General features: G+C 38.1%; 1 protein-coding gene across 1 annotated transcript in view; it reads left to right on the top strand.

The window, feature by feature from the left end:
* PHEX (phosphate regulating endopeptidase X-linked) overlaps positions 1–23,198 on the top strand; it is a gene marked incomplete at both ends in the record, with an annotated part of 91,370 nt that overhangs the window by 54,839 nt on the left and 13,333 nt on the right. Inside the window, 4 exons of the mRNA XM_080613897.1 lie at positions 6,166–6,243; positions 7,902–8,005; positions 14,595–14,653; positions 22,685–22,739. Of these exons, the coding sequence (XP_080470023.1) occupies positions 6,166–6,243; positions 7,902–8,005; positions 14,595–14,653; positions 22,685–22,739 (296 nt within the window). The remainder of the gene's footprint in view (positions 1–6,165; positions 6,244–7,901; positions 8,006–14,594; positions 14,654–22,684; positions 22,740–23,198) is intronic.

Below are 23,198 nucleotides of genomic sequence, written 5' to 3'. Positions count from 1 at the left end.
TTTTATGTTAAACCTGTTGTTTTCCCAGAGCTAAACCAAAAACAGCAGAAAAGATTTTGCAGCAAGGTGGGTGTGTTTCTAGCAAGAAGTGGCATGAAAGTGGGAGTACAGATTGACTGATGAGAAGCTCTGGGGGTGAACAGTGGAATGAATGCAGGAGGGAGTTTCAACAAAAAAATGCAATATAGTAATTTCTGCAGCTCACTAACATGCCAAAGCCCAGTTAAAGATAGCTTTTTTGTTGTGTCATTGCAAATCCTTAGGATTCTAGTGCAAAATTTATTGCGTAAGGATCTGTAATGTAATTTCAAAAGACATACATGAATTTTGAGTTGGGGATGTGTGTTTGGTTGTGATTTGTTGTTTGTTGGAGGGTTTTTTTGTTTGTTTGTTTGTGGTTTTGTGTGTGTGTGTGTTTTGGTTTCTTTTTAAGAGAAAATTTAATTGGAAAACATAGAGGATTGCCTGAAAATAAAGGCATGACAAGGTACAGTCTTCCCAAGTGCTAAGGATGTATCCAGTATTAACTAGAGTGCATGGGCTATTACAGCCCCATCAAAGGCAGCTTTAGAAGCATATATATATATCGGCATAATACTAATGATAGTCTGTGCTTCCAGCTCTTGTTGCTGGCTTGTTTGAAGTGCAGCTGGAGGAGCTCCTACTGTCCACATACACCCCAGTATAGTAATGCCCTAAGCGATCCACAGGTTTTTAGAGGGGAATCCAGTGCAGAAATCTCCATGCTGCAGTGGACCTGTCACTGCTGCCATGGTGCTGCGATGCCATAGCTGGACCTAGTGCAGGCTCTGCATATCTGTGCACTATCCTTTCTTCTGGTCTGTAGGCATGATCCCAGCTCCTCTGAGAACCCAGAGACCCTTAAATCTGCCTGAAGAGCTGTGGACAGTAATGGTTATGTGTTAAACACATCTTTTGCCAGGTACTCAGTTGTGCTGCTCTGCTGTGCAAGTGCATGTATGTATTGTATAATTACAGAGAAAGAAGACATTTGCTGTATGCCATGAAGAAATTTATTTCGTTTACAGAGCTGTGGTTCTGTTCATCAAAGACAGCATTTATGTCTGCCACATATAATATTCTATGTATAAAATAACGGAATTGTGGTAATTGTCATACAGAAGTTATAAATGAAAAATATAATTTAAATAAAATGGAATTATTTTTCTTCGCAAAATTAAGGCAAAGCTGGCAGCAGAATGAGATTGGAAGCAAGCTGGTAGGAGAAAATATGAGTAGGTCTATTAATTATACTGCTGCATTGAACTGAGGAGTTACATTTGTGAAATTTTCACAGTGAATTTGTGTATTTATAGAAGTAAAACTGTTTCACATTTTCTGTGATATAGTTCAGTTCTATTGCTAAAAAAAATAAAAATACAGGATTAGTTTAAACTGAAAATTTAATTCCAGTGAAATTGTCATCATAGTGCTTGAACCACTGAAAGCCAGAAGCAAAAGGGATTTAGGGCTGGGAAGAGTGACATTTTGATGTATATTGTTGCTTTTCACTCTTCTGTGCATGGCAGTCCTAGTAAACTTTTAGGTGCTTGCAACTTTAAGCTTAGTAATAACAATATTGTCTTTTATTGTCTAATTGTGGCTATTAAGACTGAATATATAATCCCAACCAACAGTTTGCTCTGAAAATTTTGTCCCTTTCCCCTCTGTTTCCTAGGATGGTAATGTATGGTATGGTATTCTGAAGTGCAGTAGGTAGTATTTTCTTGTCGGTAGGTTTTCTTTGAATGAGGCTTTGGTTTCAAAAGATGATGAAGACGAAGAGGTAACTAATGTAACGCACAACCCATTTGCTGTTCCTTCCTCAATTTTCCCCATTATATGTTCTGAGCACTTGTCTTGTACTAGTGCCAACAGTTGCTGGGTCTCTCTGTGTAGTGAGTGATTCAGCTCATTGATCTGTCTGGGGGAAGAACCTGCACAGATTTATGCTCTGTTAGTGAGCTAAACAGTCTCCCAGAAAGATGTGGTGAGAACTGAGGCAGCCTTTGGAGGCTGTGGGTGAGCAGAAGCATGGAGAGAGATGTGAAGAGCAGGGGAGAAGAGTGAGGACTAGGACATATTCTTTTCATCTGGCAGGACAAAGCTGTTAGATGGGCTTAACTACTTTTAAAACCACAGTGTATATTTTACTGAAAACAGCTTTGTGTATGTGATGAGTGTGATTATTCACATAAGTCTATCTATCTATCTATCTATCTATCTATCTATCTATCTATCTATCTATCTATCTATTTTTAACCCCTAGCCTCAAGCTATTACAAGAATGGAATGATAGCTGTATTTTCCATCTTCATAGTAGACTAATTTAGAACATCAAAACCGATTACTGAAATACAGAGGGGAGGGTTATGGTGCAGTGTGAGGTGGTGGTATGTGAATTATTATTAAATGAAACACTGGCTCTGTAAATCTTGAAAAGTCTACAGACTTTACATTATTGTGATATGCAATTATAAGAGAAAAGTTAAAGCCAAAGTTTAACAATAAGTAGTTATATATGATTAGCTATATTCTGGAGTATGGCTTAGTCAGTTCACTGCAGGTCAGGCACTCTTAAAAACAATCATTTCAGGCCAACTGTTCGTATTTGAGTTACCACTTCACTTTTGACTGCAGTTGATGATGTGCAAATCCCTGACATTTTATGTGGCCCCTGCATATGAATGCATGAAATAATACACACCATTAAGGTGGGCCCAGTCCATCTCCCACTCAAGTCAGTGGGTCACTTCCTACCGATATCTGTACGATTGAGCTTTAGCCCTGTGATGGAACTTTTCTGTATTTTGCACTGTATTTTTCTAGTTTTTCTATACATAAAATCTACATAGATGCAGTGATATTTATGCAGTAGTTTCAGCAGATGGCTCTTGAATCATCTGTTTTCAATGAAAAATGAAAAGACCACACACGTACATAAAGGCTGATTTAATCTTTGTAATTAAATGGAACATTACTTTGCTGTGAATTATTTTAGCTTTCAGAATGTATTTCATGCTAATTTTTCAGTGAACTGTAATTGTATTAAATTTTTATATTTTTAGAAGCTTGAAAATTATCTTCACAAAGTTATTGTGAGTCAAGTTGATATACGGAAGATCTGTGTCAGACTCATAAAACTTTGTCAGGGTGAGATGTATGTTTTGGTTTGGTTTTTTTACAGCAAGTACAATACATCAGTAAGTGATGTTGTTAGTAGGCCTATAAAATACACAAATCATATTCTGATTGTCAGAAGGCTCACATGCCAAGCTTGGCTGTCAAGTGAAAATTCAACTAGACTGGAAATTGGGATGCTTTGTAGCATTGAAAAACATGTGCGTTCCCACGCTGGCAAGTTGTTAAGTCAAAAGTGAAAAGTCATTTATTATTTTGTGTCTGTAGTAAACTGACTTGCAATGCTCTCATCCTGACAAAAAGACATACTGATGATAAAATCCTAACTGTGGAAATCAGTGGGGAAACTTCCATGCGTAATTAGCGGTAGAGGGAGTAGTCCCACTCTGAGTCTTCTGCCTTGAAGCCTACTCTCTCTGGCTGCTGGGATAGAAAACTGTTATCATGACTTACTCTAAAGCACGCTGCTTCTCTGCGTCACCCCCTGCAAGAGCCTGTTGCTTTTAGTGGCAGGGGAGGAAGCCTGCAGTGATGAGTTTTCTTAATATACTCGACAGCCTAAGGTAAGCTGAGTACTTAATAATAGCTGGGGAGAGAACCCCATCACCTCTTTTCTTCCTGTACACATGGTTATTTAATATGCAAATTAAAGAAAGGAATTAAATGAGCCTTTAAACCATAAAAAGTCGTGCACGGTGTGTTTACGGCGGATTCATGTGCAATTACCTCACGGCTGGTTCTTGTACATTTGTCACATTTCATTTGCTTTCCCTGTATGTGCATACCTCCTGGAAGGCCAGTCTCTTAAACATGCTTTTAATCTTATCAAGGGGAAAATACTGAATTCATTATCAAAGAGCAAGCCAGTTGTAGAAGAGTTATCCACTTGCTTTGTGCTGTATGAATAAGGAATCTTTGAAATGCTGTTAAATATTACTCAAGTGAACAGAAAAGAGCCAAGTAAGCAGGTGATATCCAACATGAAAATTTAGAAACTTGCTCTTAATACAATGCTTTCTAACTAGTCTGTTGTGTAAATTGGGCTGTTTGCTGGGCTCGACTGAATAGGCTTGGACCTCATGCAAAGCCTGTGGGAAGAATCTGCTGTGGAAGAAGAGATCCAGATGGATGTGGCAGATATTCCACAAAGACCCCAAAATGTTCATGCAGTGAAGTGGAGATGGACATACTGTGGTCACAACCAAACAACTAGCACCATGGGTTTCAGGGCAGGACCCATCTCTGCTTCTTTCAACAAAGAAGCACTGCCAGATCTAGGCTGGCTTCATAGTCCTCTGTGTTTACAGCCAGTGAGGCATGAATTTATTTGCTTTTATTTGGAAGACAGTCCAATAGCTTTTATTTGGAAGACAGGAAGAAATTAAGAGTGTCTTTAAATGATATAACACAGCTCAAACCCAAAAATATTCTTTTATGTGCCAAGAAAAAAAAATCAGTAATTTTTGATTGACACTGTACTGGCTAAATCATTAATGATAATCCTTACTTTTTCTTTAAAAGACTCTTGATTTTTCACAAGTTGTGCTATAAATTGTTTTTAGAGGGTTTGCTCTTCATCATGTAAGTTGGGGTTTAGATTAAATCTGTTTAATCAAAATGTGAAGGCGCTCAATTAGGTAGACTCAACACAAGGCTACTGTGATTCAGATGGGTACTTGGGAACACAAGCAGAAGATTAGAGATTCACCAGACTTGTTTAAGCAGCTGACTTAGTAGAAACTAAACCTGATGAGTTTTGCTCTTTGCTTTCTCAAGGCTAGTTGAAACTAGGATTAAAACACTGGAAATGGAAAAGGAAATTTCCAAAAAACTACTTGCAAAGTTCAGTCAGCTGAACCTGACAACACCATCAGGAAAAAAAGAGACACTCTTGATTATATACAGACTTGCAGATGAACTATGCTTCCACCCACTACCACCTTTTTATCCCCAGCCCAGGGACTTAAAATATCTTGAAAGGCTGCTCTACCTTCTGGAAAATTGAGAAAACATTGTTGAGAGTTAATTTGGCTCATTTCATATTTCCTGTTCAGCATTTGTCTTCCATTGCTTTTGTTTTATCACTAGGGACATTTGCATGACAATGGGATCTTTCTTGTTTAAGAGATCATCTGCTCCTGCTGCTAATTGCCTACCTGAAGTTGTAATCTTCTGTTTGTGACATCTTAATTATCTCAACCACAATTAATTGTGATGTCACAAATGGAGGATTATGACACTGTGTTGGAAATGCAATTAAGAAATTGAAGTTTGATGAAGCAAAGAGGCCTTCTTGAAAAATAAAAGACGGGACAAAATAATTTTGATTAAATGAAGGCAATCCTCCATGAGCTTCCTTTTTACAGTCATGGAACAGACATTCTAATTCTTGCTGTCATAGGAGGCCCTCTTGTATCGAGACTGTCTGGATGGGGAGAACAGAGCGAGAATTTAATTGGGCAGGAAGGGAGATCTTCCAGGGGAATCGTCCCTTGAACGATCTTGCTGCAGCAAGAGGGAAGGAGAAGTTGATGGACCCCAGAGAGGTTCAGGCTTTACTTGCAGAGAGCAGAATTGGTTGGTATGGCTGCAGTCAGTTTAAAGACCAGTCCATTTATAGCACTTCACATCTTGCAAAATTCATTTGAGTTTAGACATCTGAGTTTGAAGAAAAAATTTCCAGAAGAGCGCTTTCTGAGAGGAGAGGGGAATTCCAAAGAATTCAGGTGAAATTATATTTAGCATCCTGAAAACATACAAAGTAAAAGCTTTGTGCTACCCTTTTGTGCTACCTTTAGTCCATCATGTCTTTAATTTATTCTTTGTACTTGTAATATTGACTTCTTGGTATGTTGCCTTACCCTTTTGTATCCTGCTGCTTTTCTTCTGGAAATATGTTGTTTCCACAAAGATTCTGGGTGACTGTTGAGGGGAAAAAAAAACCATATGCTGAGAAATAGTTATATCTGCCAACATTTTGTTTTATTTTTAATTTTTTCAAAGGCAAAGGCAGTTATGGCAAAAGTTGGTTACCCTCAGTTTATAATGAATGACACATATATTAATGAAGACATCAAAACAGTAAGTGTCAGACTTTCAGATTTCTTCTTTTACATATTGCATCCATCTTTTACATATTGCATCCATTCTTTGCTCTGTTTCACTGCTATCTAAAATCAAAGCTTCTCTTTTGTTTGGCATGCATCTGGAGTTCTGCTTGCCTGGTTATTTTTAGATGTTGAATTAAGCATGCTAGCTCTAATGTCTGAATTGTTGATCCCTGTCTGTCTAAGTGAGATGACCATGAGGCCTGCTGGGAATAAAATGTGCCTGGGTGCAAAGAACCTTACTGCTAATAAGCATTTTAAAGGTTAAACATACACAGCCATAAATTTTGCAATTACTTATATAAATGAAGCAAACCAAAAGCATTTATCCTCAAAGTAGTGGTCTCCAAAAATAGTAATGCATATTTCCTTAAAATACCACAATTTATGATGCCTATGTAAGTTCTCGTCTTCTCTCCAGGCTATGAAATTTTTTTTTATGGTTGTTGCTTATAATTGTACCTAGAAGTCCTAACCGATGTATAGGCCTAGTGTGCTGGCTGCTGGACAAGGATGCTGTGGAGGCACTCCTTCCTGACTCACTATCTGTTCAGCCTAACTAAGGCAGGAAGGTAGATGATGAATAATAATATACTTTACCATTTTCCAAAGGGGAAAATGTGGCATGCATGTCCTTAATTTTATTCTACAGACAAAGTAGAATCACAACTTGATCCTGAACTGCTAAGATACAGAAGTGCTAGTCATCTTAGCCAGAGAACATGAACAGACACTAAATAGAGGCATAGTTTTTCAGAAAACTTCGAAGAACTAACTCTATCAACCTAGTTCTTGTTCCTGGAAAGAGCAGAGTAAGATGGTGCTGTGAAGGCAGTGTAATGAGAGAGAGGATGTGACCAACTTTATCACTCATTGTGAAGATTTTTTTGCCCAGATAAGTAGTAATGTCTAGTAAAAACCACTTGTTAATCACAGGTGCAAAACCATAGTTTAGATCTGAAGTGCCACATCCTTACAAGTCCCAGGATTGCTTGAAACTGGTGACAAGGATATCATCTGGACTTAGAAACTAGTAACATCCCCTTTTCTTGCATGGTTAATTGTCTGCGTGTGTAAGGGTTGTTGTTAGATTTGGAGGTTTATGGAAGCATGGAGTCCTATGTCTGTAAACATTTAATGTATGAAACAGTAAGAAAGCAGTGGCAGAACTGTTGGAGAGCACAGAGTATGAAGGATTTGTAATAAAATGCAAAATGAACTGAAAAAGAGGGCTTTTTTCCTTTTTTTTTTTTTTTTTAAGTGGTTTTAAAATGCACTTTTAAAAATAAAAGTAAACCTATTTCCTTCTGGAAAAGAGGTTGTCTTAATAACAGCCACAGAAATGTGCAGTCTGCAATTCATCGTTGGGCACTTCTGATTTCCTCAGCTCCTCTCTGATCAGGGAAGAGCTTTTCCAATGTTTCAGTCCCTTTTGTAAATCTGTTCAGCCACTGTTTCTTAACTAAGCTCACGTAATATTTTTTCCTCCTACCAACTGTGAACATTTTACTTGCTTTCATAATGGCTAAAAAATTAGGTGATTGCATTGTTTAAAATGAAAGTCATGTTTGTTTTCTGTTAGCTTTTGTTTCCTTGGATGTGCTTAAAAATGCCTGTGCTTTGTCTGTACAGCTGAAGTTTACAGAAAGTGACTATTTTGGCAATGTATTGCAAACTCGCAAATATGCAGCTCAATCTGATTTCTACTGGCTTAGAAAAGAAGTTCCAAAAACAGAGTGAGTAGACAAAAGGCAAATCTACATAATCTTCTATCAATATGTTAATTCATATAATTTGATTTATACAATTTATGGTTTTATAGAATTATATACTCAGTGACATATTAGGATACTAAAGGCCTACAGGGAACCCCTCCAGTAATTCAGAAACTCATGTGGGTAGTTTTTTTGTTAATTTCTAGGTATGCCTGTTCTGATGCACAGTAGTCATATGCTTGCAGCTTAATTTAATGAAAAAAGGGGTAATTAAATCTCAATTAAAAATGGATTATGTCTCTTGGTCACAGTTAAACTTTGGAATGGTTACAGCACGGATTATGAAAGAAATTTTCTAGGAATGGAATAATGAGTAAGAGATAACGTTATTATTGGGAATAATAATCAGCATTGTTAGTTACCTGCTGATGATAGCAATGATATGGAATAAAGCATAATACAATTTACATATGTTTTTATTTATTTGTAAACATCAGGGTGCAGATTGTGTCACATACTGTCATAAAATACATGAGAGAATCAATCTCTTTCCTTACTGGTGGGTAATCAAATCCTCAAAATGCAAATTAAAACCTAAACAGAACTTAATTAGTTTAATCATGCTACTTAAAAATTATTCCTTCTGCACACAGACTTTGAAATTGGTGCTGCTGCTCAGCTCCTGTGTGGTATTTTCTTAGGGCTCCAGAAATTCTAACACAGAATCAATTATACCTTGTTCTGGGGGTAACTGAGTTGTGAGTGAGGCAGGTAAAGGATACCAGCAAGAGATTCCTGATTAGAATATTGTAACTTGGCCCCTTATTTTTGAGAGGTTATTTATAAGATAATTTTAATTGCGAATTTTACCTTCTTATCACACCCTTCTCTGACACTGCTATGGTTAATCCCAGGGGATGAATTTACAGCCTTTCCTTCTGCCCTGGATGCCAGGGCTAGATTGTGACATTACATTCTCTTCAGACCAATAGTTTTCATGAAAGCAGTGAAATAACTTGCCTCTCTATAGCCATGGTGATCAGTAACCTCTTCCTCTTGAACAGCATTGGGCCAGCACTAACACAGATCCCACAGCTTCTTGGCACAGTGGGAAATCTTATTCCTGTAAGGAAATTAACTATCAGGTAATCCCTGACTGTACTCCTCAAGGGCTGTAATGTGAGAACTGTTGCATGGGTATGCTTAAAAAATGAAAGTTGTACCTGATTGCCCACTAGAAGATTGAACACTTTGTCATGCTTGTCTTTACCATCTTATTTCAGGGACTACGTAACATCAGTCCCTTCATCCACATTGTCTTGCTTTTCTTGTCATCCCGCAGGGCACATTCTGGCCTGGGGGATCCCAGTTGGATTTTTGCTGTCTTTCCCTTGTCAGCATAACTATATGCTCTGCCTTTGCAGGGTTGGGGCTAATCCCCACCTGAGCCCTCTGTCATAATTATTCTTGCTAGGAGATTATTCTACCTTTGTGTCTGTTTGGTGATAGAAAAGGGCTCTGAAAGTGGTGTCACACTGTTTGCTTTTCTGTGTCTGCTGAGGGGTGTGAAGGCACTGACAGTCACTGCCATCTCCAGGCTTTTTTAAAAAAAAATATTACAATAAACCAGTAATTCCCAACCACTGGCCTGAGGCACGTCAAATGCGGTCTTAAAAATATCAGTACTTGCCACATTTTAACTATCGCACTCTACTGCTTTCTTACGCTTTTACTTCTCTTTTTTTCTTTCCTTTTCTTCCCTGCTTTTGTTTTCGGGGGGGGGTTTCTGTGTGTGGGTTTTTTTTTTTTTTTTGGGGGGGTGGTGTTTAAGCTTTTGTATTTCATAGAACGCCCAGATCTTTGGTACACACCAAAGCTTGCCGCTGTGTTGAGACCCCTGGGGTTTTGTTTGTTCGCTTCATTTCTTCTTTTCTCTAGTTCAATAGCTTGTAGCATAGCATATATATATTTCAAGATCGATATTATAAGATTGTCCAAATTGTGGACTGGAAAAGATAAATAGGAAAATGAGTGTTTAAAGAAGTTGCCTGGTAGTAAAGTAATATTACTCCAAAAATGTAAACCGCTATATTTACTGTCCAGATTTCTCAGCAATATTATTTCAAACTGGACTCACTTTCCTCACCATAGTCAACCAAATGGAAAATCAAAATGATGGCTCACTCAAAGCACCAAGGAAACACCACATAGGAGCTGAGAGATACAAAACATTGGAGTTTGAGAAAGCAAGGGGAAATGTGAATATCGAAATGGAAATCAGTTATTCTGGAAATTCAACAGTTTTGTAATCTAAAAAGAGGAAATTCCCCCCAAAACAGAAGTAATTATGAAAGTTCCTTGTCCTCTTTTCTGCTCCCTCTCATCCTTGCAGTTATCTGCCTTACAGGAAAAAAGAAGTATGGAGGAAGTCAGCTGAGGCATTGCTCAGGGCATGGATGGGGGGACATACCTGGCCCAGTTGACACTAAGAAGCTGTGACAAGGCATGAGGGCACTGAAGCTTCCTATTCTGCCAATCCCAGGGGCCAAGGTCCCCTGTGGGCACCACAGCTGCCGGAGGTACAATTTGCTGGCCTCAATACCTGATTTGGATGCCAGCTGTGATCCTAACAGCTGGCTGGGGAGATGGTTGTCATCTTCACAGCTGGCTCTGTCAAACAAGAGAAGTGCTCAGGCATCAGGAGAGAAGTGTACAAAAGGGATTTGTGGCAGGAGCTGGGGAATACGATGCATATTCCTCAGGTTGAACTGAGGGAGCTGAATGGAGAAAGTGAAGCTGGAAGAGGGGAGCATGGGAGAAAGGGGACCAGGTGTGAAGGCCATTATAACCCAGGTGAGGCACAGCTGGAGCAGAGGGAGGTGAAAGGCAGTAGGTAGGGAAGTGGTGGCCATGTGGAAGGGAGAGATAAAGGAGAATCAGGGGTTTAGTGGTGTTTGCTTATCCATCAGTGGAGCCTTTCAGTCCTAACCAGGTTAAGTGTTATACACTCACAAGTTCTTTTTCTTTACTTATATGAGTTAAAAAACCCCAAACTTACTTGGGACATTGAACACAAAATCCTGCCTCACTTGAGAGATTTCTTCTAATTAAAATGGTTGACAGCAAAAATTTGAAAATTCATTTTGTGCTTTACAGACAATTAAATTAACAAGCTTTTCCCTGTACAGTAAAAGTTTCTAGCCACCCGTCTTCACACTTGGCAATGTATTATGCCATACTCTTAACTTGGAAAGGAAGATATCACAGAGAAAACTGTAGCCTAAAGGAACATAAACCTAAGAGAGTACCTGCCCCACTTTCTATCTCAGTGCAGGTTTCAGATTTTAATTCTACAGGAAAAAATTTCAAACTTACAAGTGTCAAGTCTACAGATTAGGTTTTGTCTGAAGCAGTAGGTAATAGGTAATGTTATGGCACATCATTCAGAGCTGTCCTTTTTCACATGTTAATAGCAAATGAAAACAGTGTAAACAATTCTAGATGTTTTTATATTTAGTTTAAAAAGGTTAGAGGTTAAATAGGTGAAGAGATTAACATCTGTTATACCTGTCTTTTTTTTTTTTTTTATCCTTCTGCTAATAGATCAAATGAAATTGTAACCAGACCCAGAGCAAATGCCCAGGCAACCTAACTCCAAATAGGAATGGGAGAGCTATCTCTAAATTTGCTTCACCTTAAAATTTAACAGTGACATCTATTTATTACAGACCTTCATATAGTAATTCGATGTGTTATTAGTTAAGGTCTGTCACTGAAGGTTCAGTCAATTCAAGAAGCTCACCGAAAGAGGATGACAGATGAGAGGTGAAGCTGTTCTGCTAATCTGAATAGAAGCAGTTTTGGTTATTTCTGTTCTTTTGCAGAAAATGCTTCCTAAATCTTTTTGAGGGTGGCTCAGAATGATACAACAAAATGCTGGACTGAAAATATGCTCCTTGCTGAGTGTCTTAACATCAAATATGAAATTCAGCAGCATACTCTGCTTGTCACTGGAAAAATCCTATTCTTCCCAACTCCTTGTCTCAGCTGCTAAGTCTTCTCTTCCTAGCTGCATAAAAACATAACAAACTTTATACAAGGTCATTCTTGAGGCCTCATTATGAAAGAGTAACTTGGAAAGAACTTAGTACAGTTTTATAGTGGGAAAATGGAGGCTGCTATCAGTCTTTGGCTCATATTAAGCTCAGGAAACAGTATGGGCTCTGTTATTGTAGTGGTAGATCATAAAGAAAGAAGCATTCTCAGGATGGGAATGTTGTGATGAGTCTTAGCTGCTAGCCTACCAGTTACAAGTCTATGAGTTCACAATATGAAAGCATGGTGTGATGTCTTCCCTTAGTAGCTGCGGACCAAACGGCAGCAGCCTTTGCAGTTGTTCTCCAGTAGAGTGAGGTGCACCTCTGCTGGCAAGTATGTTCATCACTGGTTAGCTCCTCAGTAAAAATGGGTGCAAACTTGTTCTATTAGAGGGGTGTTCCATGTCAGCTAAGAGCACTTTGACCACTGCTTGTGGTGGTTCCTGTCTTGAACTACCTGTGGTGAGCTCCTGGGGCTGGAGCAGCTAGGAGGGTGGGGAGAAGAGCAAAGCACATTAGTCTGTTTTGAAGTATTTGTTATCTATCTCAGACTGCTGATCCTATGACTGGAAATGAGAGGCCCTATAAGATACTTGTTCTGAGAAGGATTTGTAAAAAGGGAGGATTTGTTGTCCTGGAAGCCTTTCTCATGCTTAAAACTTGCGGTTTGAGAGCACAGAAAGGCTGTTTTAAGTAGAACAAGCCAACAGGGTGAGGTAGAAGTCACAACACTATGTGTCTTCGTTCAAACTTACAGTAAAATCTAAATTAAAGTGTTGAGTGTGTCAGATGCTTTCTTTCCTCATGAAAAAAGGGATAGAGTCCTCCAGAGCCACTGCTAATCCTGGAGAACAGGTGCCACCACACAGGTGACTGGCTTGCATCCTTCGAAACAGTATGGCTGATTGCTGCTGTGAACAAACTTGAAACTGATATGTAGTTAATTAAGTTCCCTACTTTTTACTTTATCCCCTCACCATAAGCATTTTTTCTTCAATTTTCCAGTAACTCATTACCTTACCTCTAACACTTAGTCTCCTTATTGTAGAGGAAACAGAAAACAACCTCCCCCTGTTCCTTCCCTTGAGAATCTCCTAGTAAAAAAACCCAGGGAGAGTGATCTGTGGCAATTAGAGCCTATAATGTGATGGATGGTTAAGATATTTACATGACATCACTCTTTGCTTTCATTGGTTAGTTTTTCTTGTTGCTGCACTATAAAATAAGCCACTCTGCTTTGAGATGAGAGAAGTAGATAAATTTATTGAGAAAAGACAGAATGCTGCCATACTAAAACTCCCCTCTTTTTTTTTTGGGTTTATGTGAGAACATCAGTTGCCAGAAAACCAGTCAGGATCTGCAGATAACTCATTCATTTGATGGTGCTCTTTTAAAGCACAGATAGTGTGTGTCACTGTCACTGACATCACACTTCCCATGTTCTGATAGACCTTCCTTTGTCTTACTCTTTGTTTTGCAGCTCTTATTTCTTCTCTTTGAAAGAAATTTTCCGAATCAATTGCATTCCATTCATTTGACTTTACAAAACTTCCAAGTAATGCATTGCTAAAGACATCAGGATCTTCCTGTTTGGACATTTACTTGAGCCGTTTCTAATTTGTTATGAATTAACTCATAATCCTCATGATTTTACTACTTTTGTCTCAGTTCTTCCTTATAAAATCAAAGTGAAATCTTGGACTCAACTCAGAGTTTCATCTGAGGGGATCTGGATTTTGCTGAAGGCACTGAGATTTTCCACTCATATGGGTGAAATCAATATCAGTGTAGATGAGGTTAATCTAAGCAGATTCATAAATCTTATTTGCTATTCAAATCTAGGTTTCCCTCCAGTATGTACAAGAAATCTAACTATGAGAAGAAATCCTAACATTCTTTTAAAATTTGATTTGTCTTGCAAGAGGTCCATTTGTTTATAAGCATGCTGATGGCCATTTTCATTGAGTGGGGTACAGAATCAGTTTATTTTGAATTTAGGTTCCTAGAAAGCACCTGCCCATGTTTCTGGCATCATCCTAATTATTCAAGTAGTTGTTCAGCAAAGCGCCTGAAGCCACTTCACTTGTTTCAAAATTCTCTACTCTAATTTCAAGAGGGAGTTTCTCTACACGTGGTTGAAAGGCACCTAACAGAGTTTTCACAGCTGCTATCAGTGTTGCAGCCTCTGTTGAGTGAACTTCAGCTCATCAGCCTGGCAGATCTCACAAGCAATACAGTCACTTAGAATTAAAAGAGATTAAGTAATAGGAAACTTAACAATCACTTCTCTTGAACATTCATTGCACTTAAAATAAAAGCCATTAAACAATAGATTTCAATGTTCCAGAAAGCATCTAGGTAACGTGTTGAAATGGAGAAATACTTGAACTTTAATGTAGCCTGTCCTTGACATTTTGCTTCCTTTTCACTGAGTTCACTCTCTACCTTTGCTCATTCTGTTCATAAAGTTGTGTAAGTGTACTGACAGCCTATTTCTTTTGCTCTTACTACAGGTGGTTTACAAGCCCAACTACTGTAAATGCTTTTTATAGTGCATCTACCAACCAAATCAGTGAGTATCTGACTTCTGAGCTTCCTTATAAAGTGCTTGTTTAGGAACTGTGTGTGTCAAGCTTCAGATAATGTCTGTACAGTTTTGTGTGTTTGTGACTGAAAATAAGTGAGAAGGTAGTTCTGGAAAACCCAGGGTTCTCACAGATTTGAATTACTGTTGCTTAACAAGTCACCACATGTCAGCTGAGCTGCAGTAGCCATTAGCTTATATCATTTTTATTAAAGCTTAATGTTTCTGTCTTCTGTTTTCTGTAGCAAAAAGATGTGTACATATACCTTCATAAATATACAGTGATAGCTGTCCTCAGTCCTCCAGTTTTAATAAATGTGTAGCAATAAGCATGACTAGAGAACACTGTGAGACAGACCAGAAAATCTAAGAAGTGGTGGCCAGTGGATTTGTTCAATGCCTTCAAGGACAAGGAGTGGTATCTGTAGTTAACTTAAAATTCTTACCTGTAGAGTCTGATGAAATAATCTTGTATGTACAGTAAAACCTTTCTTTGCTAATTTTAGTTACTCATGGTTTTTAGAGAGCATAAATCTGGATTTGGAAGCATATGAGATGAAAGAGCTGAGTTTTTCAAAGATGTGTGTGGATTTGGATATTCACTCCCATTTATTTTAATGGGACTTCGCATCAGAAATTTCTAACTGGCTGTAAAAGTCTACACCAGTATTTCTATGTACAACAGCATTATCTTTACTCTGACACTCTTTGCTCTTATAAGGCTTATGAGTTAAATCAGCCTGTTCTGTGCTGTGTTTAGTTCTGTGCTGTCAGCGTCTGGAAGGCAGCTGCCATAATCTCTGTTGGCTCAGTCCCCAATGATAGGCGTGTTTAAAATTGTTGAGTGACTTCCCCTTTTACTTCTGAATCTCTTTTGGTTGCAGAGAGAATTAGTTTTTGACAGGGACAACATGAATGTATCACACTGAAGAGGTTACAGCGGAGGACTTGCAATCTGGGTCTGCTGGTATCTTCTCTTACCAATTTCTGTAAACAGTTTTTGGTGTCAGACCACTCACTTAAATTCTTTTGTCTCTAAGTGAGATCATTTGTAAAGTGTGTCTGATAATTAAGCAGTTCTTTTGATTAAACTCATTTCTAGGCCTAGATCTCTCTACCTTAACTAGAGGGCTCCCATCACTAAGCAGCCACGTTTTTGCTGATCATCTGAAGGAACACTGGAGGCAGATTTCCCTGAGCTGATCACAGCTCAGAAGTACCTGTGAAGTGTGAGAGGTGCTTTTTCTGCTGAACTAAGCACCAGCCACCACTGCTGCTTCAGATGTACTGTGTGAACAGACAGGAAGACCAGTCACTGCAAAATGAGAACCGTTGCTGTTGTCTTCTTTAATATTGGGTCCTTTCAAGTTTCAGTACCATTCAGCTCTCTCAGCCTCTCTGCCATGGCACATTAGAGAAAGCTGTAACAGAGGCTGGAGTGACTGAAGCTAAGTTTCTCACTCACTGTGTTTAACAGTGTCACAAAGCAGAGAGCTGTCAAATGTAACCAGTCACGGGTGTTGAGGCAATTGTATTTTCTATCATAACTGCTGACCTTGTTATACTGCTGCCATCTGACCTTGAAGTTTGGATAGTGCTGCTCACTGTCTTTAGGACTGTTCCTAAGAGGAAAAGGATTTAGGTGGCCCTTTCTCAATAAAACCCTCTCCTACCCGAGAGAACGGTACAAATGTAATCATGCCCTAAAAGCAATGTACATTATGGAGGAAGATTTAAAGAAAGGCACAGTACAAAGTCTGCTGCTGGCTGATGTGATTTGCAAGGGAAGAGGCTCTGACAGATGTGGGAGGAACATGGTCAAGCCTGAAGTTGCTGATAAATATTCAGCACATCACTGCTGAGTTCCCCTGAATGCTGCTGGGAAAGAACTTCAGTGCAGGAAACTGAAGTTTGTGAGCCCGTGCATACTTGTATTGCGTGATGTATATGCCAGGCAAATCTCACTCACAGCAGTTAGAAGCTTACTGTTTTGCAGCTAAGCTTTCAGTAGTAATACATACAAAGTTCTGCCAGGGCTGGTGATATGCTACAAAAACTGTGGTCTTTCTAAAGCCTAGCTAAACAACAGAAAAAAGTTCTACAATAGAGAGTAAGTTAAGAATAAGAAATTAGCATGAGCAATAAGAAATTATAAAATAAAATATAAAGTTGTGATGTAGCAAGCCCAAAAAGATTTTGAAGATCAACTTTCTAAGAACATAAGAAATAATAATAAAACCTTTTTTCAAACACATTGAAAGAGGAGAGTGTCTAAAATAAGCATAAGAATAAGATAATTCTTTGCATTGGAAAAGTTTGTGAAGTTCTTATCCTGGAGGTTTTTCTGATGGGAAGTAAGTCCCATGAATTCAAATTTAGTGTCAATAGAAGGTACTTTATAAGAAATTCATAAATGAACTGTGACAAATATAAAGACCAGATTATATTGTCCAAGGTATTTCAAAGGACCTTAGACAAGAAATTGCCAAACAACCAGCTTCGATGTATAGCTTATCACTTATGCCTTAGCACAGGAAGAATAGGTGTGGCACATGTTGAATGCAATGCTATTTTTCAAAAGAGAGTCCAGAGGGATCTGCGTAAAAAGTCATTCTAGAGCCTATTTGAAGGAAACTGTTTGTGATCACAACATGAATGAATAAGAGAATGAATAAGCATATGATAGAATTTTTAGAAAAAAATAAAGCTCTTTTTGACTATTAGAGGTTTTTTTTGGTTTGTTTTTTTTTTTTTTTTTTTTTTTAAGTTTAGAAAGCGAATAAGTATGCATGATGTACTATATTTACTTCCATAGAACACTTTCCCAATGCTATTAACTGGAAATTATCCTGGGAAAGAAAGATTTCTTGTTTTCAAAATAGGAGTTATGAGGATCTGTGCTGGGGAGCAGGTGATCTGAAATAGAGGGCATTCTGTTCTGAACAAAAGAACAGACGGATATAAACTTGTTCCAGGAGGACAGGTCTCTCTGCTACTGATTGCTGGAGGGTAGAACGATATACTAGTAGAAAGATTACTTCACAGATAGGTGCCTGACGCTCTTTCCGTACACATCAACTGGTCACTGCTATTTTTGCTCTTGGTAAATGAGTTTAGTAAGAAGGACAGTTTCAGGAACAAGAAATTGCAAATGCACAATAAAAATTGTTTCTGGAAAGCAGCTTCTACATTAACTGGAAAATACTTCGTCCCAAAGTTGATTTTAAAAATTAAGACTGTTCAGTTTGGAAATGGAAATGTACTGTGTGATGTTATCAACATAAACACAGCAAGGCTAAACTTGATTGGTTACTGAAGGCTTTGTGAAAGAGTTTAGAGAAAAAACAACATCAGTGCCTTGAGTCATAGAGCCTGAAAAGGAGCTGTCATGAAGTATCTGCAGAAGTGAAGGAGAACTTGAAGATTCTGATCACATCTGAATTTTAGGAAGCTGTTTTTGCTTTCTGTGCTCAGAGCACAGACAGATCTCTCATACACTCCTGTTGGAAGGATTAGAAGCTCTTTTGCCTCTGTAGTCTGTATCACTGGATGTAGACTTTAAATAAGAAATCACTGCAATCTCCATACAAGTCTATGCAGTCTTCATACACAGGCAAAATGTTAGTGTTTTTAACTTGACCACTTGACTACTCCATTACTTGAAAGAAAAAGTCTTTCTTCACTAAAACTGAAATTAATAGAGAGTAGAAACTTGATAATTTAGAAAATTATTAGATTTTTGAGAATACAGCAAAACTTGCATATGCAGTAAATTGTAACAAATCTTGCTGCACTTCAGTGCAAGCAGCCGTATGTTTGCTATTGCTTCATTTAATTTTCATTACTAAACTACTGATAACTTGAATGGGCAACAATTCTGTTAATATCTCCAAAGGAGAAATAAGTAGATGTATAATAAGATGTGCCAGAAAGAGCAGAGTTAAAAAAGTGGTACATATAGTTTATCTTATTAGTATACAAGCTTACTCCTGAGGTTTTCTTTACATGAGTTCTATTTATTTATTTCCTCTTTTACCATAATACAAAGTGTCTTAGATTAACAGCCATGCATGTTTATAGTGGTTGTTAATAAATTTTTTTAATCCTAGTTTGGATAATTATTTTATTTTCTTTGCATTTGCTCATCAATTTCTCCCCAAATGTATGGGTACTTAAAATAAAAAAGGTACATGTCACTGCCTTTAGATTCTAAAAAAGTATCTGAGTGCACTTCCTATAGTCTAAGCAGCATGAATACTATCTTTTTAACTATGATAAATGGAATACAAAAACCTTTTTTGAAAGGCTCTGTTTATTGTAATGCACTCAAAAGCAGTCAACAAATATGTGCTGAAAATAGATACAAGTGATGATCAAAGTATGCTAGCATACTTCTGTTGGAGAAAAGGTTTTATTTTATTACAGCACTAAAATATTGGCCCTTGAATATGTTAAGGATATAAGGGAATTGCTCATTAGACATTTGGTGTATTTAATTTTTTTCCAAGTGTAAATCTGTATGTCTCTAGAGTATATCAAAAAAAGTACCATTTGTGGGTTGTGAACAGTAATGAAAGGGTGATTTACAGTGAACTGAGGAAAATATAAGCAACATATTCATGAGGTATAAGCTTGAATAGATGTATTGGATAATTAACTGCTGTTGATATTATCTTTGTAAGTTTATACCCATGCTTCTTCTAAGTCATCTGTGCTTGTATTGCAGTTCTCTAGTGAAAGTCAAGAGGCCCCTTTAGAGAGCGGCTTCATTACATGTTACAGGAAGAAGATATAATCTAAACCAGAATTCTAAAATTACTTTTGAATTAGCATCCATAGAGAGAACCACAGATGAGAGCTCATATTAGCCAGTAAGTATCATCTTTATAGAAAGCAGCATACAGATATTGATGCTGGCAGCTTGCTGATGCTGTGAGTTGCAAGGGAGAACTCTTATCTTGCCAGGAGCCAGGGAAGTGCTGGCAAACGGCACATGGTGCTGTGCCAGGGGAGGGCAAGAGAACTGCTCATAGGGGCACTTTGTCTTCTCTTAAGAACTAGACTAATTGGAAGGTTATTGATGAAGTAGTTTCAAGTGTGTCATTAGTTTCCAGGAGGTTAATATACATAACAGTTTTGGACTGAACACTTTCTGAGCCCTGTTATTAAGTAAGCTTTAAATGTTCTTAAGTGAGCCTTCATTGCAATTTCCCTGTTTACTAATGACCAATATTCTCTTTTATTTAATTATGGTCACAGGTGAGATGATGCACGATCCTCGCCTCCTTTCTTTATTTCTTCTTCCTAAGATTCTTGTCTATAAATGTACAAAATAGGAGAACATTTTCTTTGGTGTTTTTTTTGTTTGTTTGGGTTTTTTTGTTTGTTTTGGTTTTGGTTTTTTGTTTGTTTTTTTGGTTTTTTTTTTTTGTTGTTGTTGTTGTTTGGTTGGTGGTTTTTTTCTTCTTCTTCTAGGGAATCCAGAGAGTTTTTTCCTTCAGGAAATAAAGGACAGAGTTTCTTGTAAAAACACATGTTTTCATAGGTTTCCTGTGAACCAGAGGCTGCTGAGACCTCTTCTTTAAAGATGACCACTTCTTTTTATCTGTTAATGAATTTATTTCCTACTCATCAGAAAATAAAGCTTTGTATTCACACATAACATGGAATAGTTACTGTGCCTTACACAATTTATATTTTCTATCCTCATTTTCCACAAAACTTGAAATTAAACATAGGATTCCGGTCCATGTTATGACAGAGATTTTGATCCTAATCACCTACATATGGGTGCTCAAAGCCGTCTGAGATGCTCTACAGCATACGTAGTGTTTCCTCATTTTTGGTGTATTTGAGAGAGCACTTGCAGGAGACCCTTGCCCAGGCAGGATATGCAAAGTCAAAAGGCACTGGGAAGAGATTCAGTTGTTCAAACAGAAGTCTGTGGAACCATTTTAAACAAATGTATCTTGCCTTTCATGTTGTTTTTAGGTAACTGAACACCCTGGTTGTCTTTATGTTAATTCCTTATGTGAAATCACTATCCTTTGTTTACTGACCAGCAGTTAGTCTTCTGCTTATATCTTATCTTCTTAAAACTCTCCCTCTGAATTCATTCAATGACACTTGTAAAACAAGTCACAACTGTTGAACACATCTGAGAATTGCCAGTACAACAACAGCCAGAGTACCCTGTATATCACACAATTTAGCACAGCTGTCTTCCATATCCATTATTTACATACTGGATTCCCTAGCCTGTCAGAAGTTGATTTAAACAAGCCAACTAATTATTGGAAATTGTAAATGCACTAACTTGGAATAAGGCTTTAGTAGATCTTGTCTTTCTTAGTTAAAAATACCGTGCAATATAACTGAATAATGTAATTGAACTATAGAGTTTGAATTCATATTTAATTTGGACTCCAAATTTCCTCATGATTTAGTGAGCCATGTCATGTGTTTTTAGTTTATTTCATCTATTCTTAGTCTGCACTGTTTCATTAAACTAACAGATGAAATGTGACTGCTTGTGTCTCCTCAGTGAAGTAACAATATTACACTGAGTCTCAGGGTGTTCATCTGCAAAATGTGTATGCAATACTATGAAGGTATTAGGTGGTAAATGCATTCATTAATGGCAGTAAAGCCCTTGTAAAATTGAACAAAAAACCCAAAACTTTCAAATCTGAAATACAACTTATATAGCACCTTGCTGAGGAGAGAGGCCAAAAATTTCATGACGGATAAAATGAAGCTAGAAACCTTCAATTAAGTTAAAAATAGTCCTGTGCAGAGTGCTGTCAGAGCTTCAAGATCAGCATAAATTCAGAGTGAAATATTTGAAGTAAAACAGATGTACTCCGCTGCCTGAAATGCCCCTGTGTTCCAGAGCTGTAAGGAAAGAGGAAAGTTCAGCAAAGAGTCACTGTCCAAAGGTCCTGACACAGGGTTAGGAAAGCCAAAGACTACCTGGAATCTCGTTAGGGATATGAAGTGCAACAAGAAAAGTTTCTGTAAGTGTAGCAGCAGCAGAAGAAAATATAGGGAAAATGTGGTCCCACAGCTGAATGGGGGCAGGGGACCTGGTGACAAATGACATGGAAAAGACCAAGGTACACAATGCCTTTATTACCTCAGTCTTTATTGGTAAGACTGGCTTTCAGGAATCCCAGGTCCTTGACACCAGAGGATCAAGGGGACTTACCCTCAGTGGAGGAGAAGAAGGTTAGGAAATATTTAAACACACTGTGCAGGCACAAGCCTGTTGGATCTGGCAGGGTGCACCTGAGTGCTAAAAGAGTTCGTGATGTTGTCATGAGACCACTCTTGGCTATTTTTGAAAGGTTGTGATGATTGGGAAGGTTCCTGAGAAATGAAAAAAAGCAAATGTCACTCCTACCTCCTATCCAAGGAACTACAGGTTAGTCAGCATCACATTAGTCCCCGTGTACAAGATGGAGTAAATCCTGGGAACAGTTTCCTTGATCAGCTTTTTATAATGAGATGACTAGTTTATGTTCCTTTACCTTTAATTTTCATAGAATGTACAGAATAAGGCTTACATTTTATCACTTTCATACCTTGGAGCAGTCTCTTGCTGCACTGAAGCCTCACTAAGCTAATACTTTCTGAATTCTTGTTGTATTTTACATATATATTGCCTGTTGATCTGTTGGCATATCTCAGGGCAACCCAAGAATTTTCTTCACAGGAGACACTAGGTGTTTATTCACAGGCACACATGCACTTACACATGTGTGTAGCCATGGAAGAAGATTAAGCTCTTACAGTGCAGCATCTTGTTACTATTGTGGTCCTGAGGAAGGGAGGATCTCTGTTTCTTCTCAAAGATCCTCTCTACTTCACTCTGAAACTACCACCCGAGGGGAAGATCCTCTAGCAAACCCTTCTGAAGCTAAAAAAAAAAAGATCATAAAATCCAAACCCTTGTGTCTTGTGATATACAGCTATTATTCAGCTGTATTGAACTCACTGTCATTTTTTGCTATTTTGCAGGATTCCCAGCAGGAGAACTTCAAAAGCCTTTCTTTTGGGGAACAGAGTATCCTAGGTAAGTACTGCATCAGGAAATCTCATACAATGGAAATGAGGAAAACAGGGATTGGAAATACGTATAGAAAAAGAAGAGGGCATGGAGAAGAAGGTTATGCTGCTGAAGACAATCAACAAGTGGCGCACAGGAATTTTGTGTTGTCATTCTGTAGGAAAAGCTTGGTCCTTGGGTTGTGAGTTCTTCCCTGCTGCATCCTGCTTTTACTGTTGAAAAAACATACTTTGAAAAGTGCTGCTTTGTGGGATAACTTTTCTTACCCTTGAGAGCTGTCTATGTTGCTGTTGTCTTAAACTGGTGACTGATTTCTCTCAGGAATTGCCAATTAAATGCAACCGAGTGGATGTGTTTCAGTGCTATAGCATGCAGTTGCAGCAGCGTGCATATGGCAGGTATTAAAAGGAATTGTAAATCAGATAACTAACACTTCCTGAACAGAAGTGAATACCCCGAGAAGCC

Source organism: Psittacula echo, assembly GCF_963264785.1.
Source record: "Psittacula echo genome assembly, chromosome: 3".
Lineage (NCBI taxonomy): Eukaryota > Metazoa > Chordata > Aves > Psittaciformes > Psittacidae > Psittacula > Psittacula echo.
The sequence above is the reverse complement of the archived record's forward strand: the minus strand, read 5'-3'. Positions and strand labels throughout refer to the sequence as shown.